Source organism: Limulus polyphemus, unplaced genomic scaffold (genome assembly GCF_000517525.1).
Source record: "Limulus polyphemus unplaced genomic scaffold, Limulus_polyphemus-2.1.2 Scaffold7177, whole genome shotgun sequence".
NCBI lineage: Eukaryota > Metazoa > Arthropoda > Merostomata > Xiphosura > Limulidae > Limulus > Limulus polyphemus.
The window spans coordinates 30,167-36,185 of record NW_013672787.1 but is presented as its reverse complement, the minus strand read 5'-3'; the positions used below and the strand labels follow the sequence as shown (position 1 = coordinate 36,185).

Genomic DNA, 6,019 nt, shown 5'->3' with positions numbered 1-6,019 from the left:
CCTACTAGAAGTATATGCTTCCCTCATACCTACTTGGGTAAATAAGTGTATCCTACTAGAAGTATATGCTTCCCTCATACCTACTTGGGTAAATAAGTGTATCCTACTAGAAGTATATGCTTCCCTCATATCTACTTGGGTAAATAATATGCTTCCCTCATACCTATTTGGGTAAATAAGTGTATCCTACTAGAAGTATATGCTTCCCTCATACCTACTTGGGTAAATAAGTGTATCCTACTAGAAGTATATGCTTCCCTCATATCTACTTGGGTAAATAATATGCTTCCCTCATACCTACTTGGGTAAATAAGTGTATCCTACTAGAAGTATATGCTTCCCTCATACCTACTTTTTTGGGTAAATAAGTGTATCCATAGAAACCAGTAAATGACCTAGAACAGGGAAAGGGTTAAGATAGTTTTGTATGATGACTGTACATACATCTCCCAGTGGGATAGTGGTAAGTTTATGGATTTATAGTGCTAAAATCAATGGGTTGATTGTCCAACATGGATGTGCTCTAAACATAATGAAGACTGTTCAGGTCATCGGCATCCCGGTCTTCTGATTAAAGCCAAACTTACCAGTGGCATTCTTGGAGCAACCTACAGCAATGTTTCAATAACACGTACATGGGTGTGTTTGTCCAATTTATATCCATGTACGGTCTTCCATGAAAATTCTTTTATTTTTTTGTTACTCGTTTACTTTATTGGCAAGAAAAATAAAGAATTTTAAGTTGCCGAGTTTAAATTTTGTACTTGTATAATTTAAATAAGCTAACGCATACTTCTGGAAGCCAACAGTAATTGTGATAAGTGGACACATTTTTCTGTTTCTTTTAGCAGGTTTACTCTGTTAGCAATGTAACTACAACCTTATACTGAGCACAAACTAGTGAAAACATACATATATTTTAATATTTATTTAACATAAAACTTGGTTCTTGTTTTAGTTACTCACAGCTCTTACAAACAAAATCAAGGTACAGTTATTGTGCCAAGTTTATTGTTGTTTTTCTTTACTGTTTATATAAGCAAAACCTATTACCTGAGAAAAAATAAAAATTCTTATTGACAGTTGGTGGAATTATTCTAAAATCAATAAACAAATTTTTCCTAAGGACGATATTGAATAAAAAGCTATCGTATGTAAAACATTACGTAGATCTCACATTATGATCAACAAAATTACTGTGTTACCACTGTCAGGAGACCCTATTGCACATGCATACACTCTTTAATTGAATGTTTAACTCAAACTGTTAAGCCTAAAGTAAAAAATGAAAAGAAAATATCAAGAACTATACAATTCCTTTTTAAGAACGTAAATAAACCTTTTCCAATATCCAAAGGAAATACCAGTTGCTCTCTGAATTAATGCAAAAACTGAATACTTAATCCTACTGTGTAATTTTACTTTTTTCAATAAATGTTGAATATTTAGTGTTATGAATAGGGAATTATTAAAAACATATATAAGCAAGTGAATTTGTCCCTATTTTTTCTGTTTCAAAGGGTTTATTTCAAATATACAAACTCTGTCTTATTTCAGAATGTCTTTGGTAGCCAAAGAATTTTCAGGACAACATACATCTTAGTTCCAGTATCTGGCATAATGCTGCTTTGTTGGTTTGATTAATGGTAAAACCAACAGTTTCTATACCAGTGCTCCATAAAAGATTAACACTGAGGATGAAACAACCTGCTGTATTGAAATTACTGGTAGTATGTTTACCCACAGAGGAAGGCAGCATATCCAGAAGTGTATTTAAATTAGCTTGCCCTTAACTATCCTCAAGAGACAAAGGTCAACTCAGATCGGCTGGAAAGATTAATTTGCCTTAATTAGAAAGGGACTGTGCAATAGTTTGGAGCTAACAACACTAGAAGATGTCCATGATTAGTGACATTGTATTCCTTGAAGGAGTTACACAACAGACATCTTCAGGTCAAGCAGACTCTAATCAAATTTTGGATAAAAATCACTCGCATTTCCTGATGGAAGCTGACTGTTACCCAAACACACTCCATCCGCTAAGCATACCGCATGCTTCTATTATTACTCGGCTAGAATGAAAGTCAGTTGTTAACTTTTTCCATATGGAGTCAGTCAATGTGACCAATCTTGTAACCACATTCTCCATACTATAACTTTTAATATATTTTGTGTATCTTCGCGAAATTTAGCAAGTTTTCAGTAAACTTTACAAGTCTTTTTGAACACAAAAATTAACATATATTTTTTTTTTTTTAAAGATTTGTCCGTAAATATATGGAGTCAGTGTTGACTACTATGAGTGCACAGCAGTTTTCATTTGCATAACCTCTAAAACTTAAAAAATAAATATCAAGCATTTTTTTTCAGTAAAACTATTTTATCTGTTAGTTTCTCTACCCTAACTCTATATGGATTTAGTTAATTTGACTGACATTGTAACCACCATAAAAAAAAAAATTAAATTACACTTTTCCTTTCTAGAATAACTTCGAATTATAACAGGAAACTACGTTTGTTTATCTTAAATATCTTTAAACTCATAACAGTATACATCTGTTTCTACTTAATTTTATTGCCTTTTAAACCATGTATAAATAAGAATCCCACCACACAAGTTGTAAATCACTGAGTGAACACGTAGCTCATGTTATCTGTCTTGAATGATGTAACACACGAGCATACCTCATGAACAGTTATTGTTTTTCCACTATCTAACTTAACAAGTTTCTAATTTTTACATCTTAGTTACTTTTACAACTGTAAATAAAGAATATACACGAAAAACAAGAAACATTACTAACCTTTGACCTTGTTTTTTGTTTGTTTCCAAATGAAATTTAAGTTTTTTATTTTATAGTGATGGTACTAGTACATTAAATAATTTACTTAAATAATAAAACTAAGAACACAAAATAATAACACGCACAAAAGCAAACAATGTCGTACAACTACTACAAGTTATCTGACTTTCTAAGTACGATAAGAGAGGCTTAAATTTGTTGCTCGATCTGAACATCACAAGACAAACTTTTTAAACTGAATGTGAAATTGACAGCCCCCTGTACTGAAAACGACATAGTATTATATATCATTTGATAGATTAAAACACTGCCTTTCTATTGGTTATAAATGATATAGTATAAAATAGAGATGATGTGACAGGTGGGAGTGGCAAGTGGGTTGAGTTTCTAGTTTATGATTCTGTAAACAAACACGATTGAAGGCTACAAAAAATTAGACTCTGACTTAGTAATATCTATATTGTAATGATTAATTTACATTAAATTCCGTATTTCAGAGAAGGTTGGTAAATAAACTGGAGAAGATGTAGAGAGAGAAAAAAAAAGTGTCACAATTCTCATACTAGAGAAGAGTGAGGATTTTTTAATATTATTTTGTTATAAAATTAAGTATTATTAAAATTTGATTTATTACCTGTTTTGATGTCAAGTTTATAAATCTACGTTGGTAATAAATTAGTAATTAAATTTTGAATGTAATTCCATAAAAAGGTTGCGACGTGCATACTTTGACCTACCTACCAGTAGCGAGAGAGTTAACGCGGAACATCTCCCTGCAGTTATCTGGCTGGCTCTTTTTAACACTACATCCATAAAGCAGCAAAGAGAAGACGACACATTACTTCTAAACTAGTGGCAGGAAAAGAATTTTTCTAAGAACTTATGAGTGAAAGCAAAGAGATATATATATATAACCTGCCAACAACACTACATCTGCCATATCCAGTGTTGATAAGGTCTTTACGCAAGAGAAAATCTCTTAATTTGTAGGTCTCGTACAACGAAACAACTCTCACATTTTATAGAGCTTTCAAGGCAGAACTGCGGGCAAATGATGTTAAACCAAGAAACCTGTCATAATATCAAGAACACTCCAATTAAGTGGCTGTAAAAAGTTATTTTAAATACATTAGTACATGACAGCAAGTTTTAAGTTCATTAATTTTTGTATAAGTAGGCTTAATTTCCATAATACTTCATTGTCTAAATACCTAATATGGTAATTTACATTCAACATGAAAGTTGTTCTTAAAAAAATCTTAAATGATGAAACATATTGTCATGTAAAAGTTTCAGCATTAAAATTAAAACATTTTGATCAAAAAATTTCTTTATTCCACAAGGACATTATTACATCTCGACACTAGTAGAGTTGAACAAGATACTTTAGTAAACATTAATTTGGTGTTTGTACTGTTTAAATTACATTTCTGTTAATTCTCTTTTTGTATACTAAACATTATATAAAACATATTAATTACTAATAACTGAATAATCCTATAATAAATTTTTTATATAAACATCCTTAAAATCAGATTAATATACAATTATTACAAATTTCCAAACCAGGAATTTTAATAACAAAGAAAAATACCAATGTTCAAAATATACCATAAACAAGACATTAACTGAAATAAAAAGATTTAATTAAGTCCATCTGTAAACTTGATTCACTTATTTTTCTCTTACGATGAAGCCAAGCAGGGGAAGATTTACTTTGGGAAAACCCAGTCTTTTAATTTTTTCTCCTCTTTCTAGACTCCTCCTGACAAGAAAAATAATAACTTAGTGTAACTAACCATCAAGAACAATGATCATCTGGTTTCTGGTTTAATACCAAAATTTTACTGACTCTACAAGAAAGTTTCTTAGATTGAAATGTAACAGAAATAATAATAATACTAATTAAATTATCAGTATGTCAGAAAATAACTGATGAATAAGTATATACAATTTCATACAATCTAGCCAAAACTACTAGTGTAACAACTGCAAAAACTAGGGTTAACAGTGAGTTATACATAAAATTAATTTGTACAGCAGCAACTGAACACAAGCGAGACAAGTTTCTGTGTAGCGGAAACTTGGTGAAAATTAGACTGGATGGGGGGGGGGGGGTGGCTCAAAGTGAAAATAAACTAATAGATACTTCTAAATATTGTGTTATAGTAATGTGCAGATGGGTTTTGGGGTAAGACTGAATACCGAAAGATATGATATACATATAAAAAAAATCTAGGCAAAATCTTTTGTTTGTTTTTATCTCACATATTATTGCTTTGAATTCTGGCCTAACTTTTTTTTAATGATTTTTCAATCTTGGACACTGAAACTTTTGCACTTTTGTAACCAATCCCAAATTTAGCCTGTATTACCCTCTAGTTAAGGTTGTAAGCTGCAGTGTGGAAACCATAAAATTGTATTACCCTCTAGTTAAGGTTGTAAGCTGCATTGTAGAAACCATAAAATTGTATTACCCTCTAGTTAAGGTTGTAAGCTGCAGTGTGGAAACCATAAAATCTAGCTTAGAGGAGAAGTATACGTAGAAAACAAACTCGATATGGTATGGACACACTGTCAGTTGCATTTAGCCTCTATTTCATTGTCTGAACTGTAGAATGAAGTCCAAAAGTTGAACTAATAAACAATTAAAAACTTATTAATGACAAAGAAAAAACTTGGCTGACATTTTCAGACATTTATTTTAGGCATCATAATGAGCTCATGTCTGGGATTTGGCAAGTCATGCATGTATGTAGGGGGATAGGATCAAGTTTTCAAGCTCCAAAGTTCTTTAAATGAAAATGTACAGCGTATTATTCCTACACTACTTTATAATGTTTGTTATGTGCCATCTGGAGATGATAATTTTTTTTGCTGTCTCACATGGAATTAAGTTTTATTTAACACTGTTTTTACTAATTAAACTTAGGCTTAGAATTATATTTAATTAATTGTTATCCTAACCAGTTTAATACTGGTCAACCATTAAAGTGATCTTAGTTCAACCCATTGTAGTTTAATTTCTAACGTCAACCATTAAAGTGATCTAAGTTCAACCCATTGTAGTTTAATTTCTAACGTCAACCATTAAAGTGATCTAAGTTCAACCCATTGTAGTTTAATTTCTAATGTAAACCATTAAAGTGATCTTAGTTCAATCCATTGTAGTTTAATTTCTAACGTCAACCATTAAAGTGATCTAAGTTCAACCC

General features: G+C 31.2%; 1 protein-coding gene and 1 long non-coding RNA gene across 2 annotated transcripts in view; both read right to left on the bottom strand.

Moving 5' to 3' along the window:
- Positions 1–109: 109 nt before the first annotated feature.
- LOC111089722 lies at positions 110–362 on the bottom strand. Its single transcript, XR_002613939.1, has 3 exons — positions 298–362; positions 215–265; positions 110–163 (listed from the first exon to the last, which is right to left on the bottom strand). It is a non-coding gene; the product is annotated as an uncharacterized LOC111089722 (long non-coding RNA).
- A 3,754-nt stretch (positions 363–4,116) lies between these two features.
- Positions 4,117–6,019, bottom strand: part of LOC106474403 (probable Bax inhibitor 1) — a 16,329-nt gene continuing 14,426 nt past the window's right edge. The window contains exon 8 of the mRNA XM_013935094.2: positions 4,117–4,569. Within this exon, the coding sequence (XP_013790548.1) occupies positions 4,540–4,569 (30 nt within the window). The 3' untranslated portion in view covers positions 4,117–4,539. The remainder of the gene's footprint in view (positions 4,570–6,019) is intronic.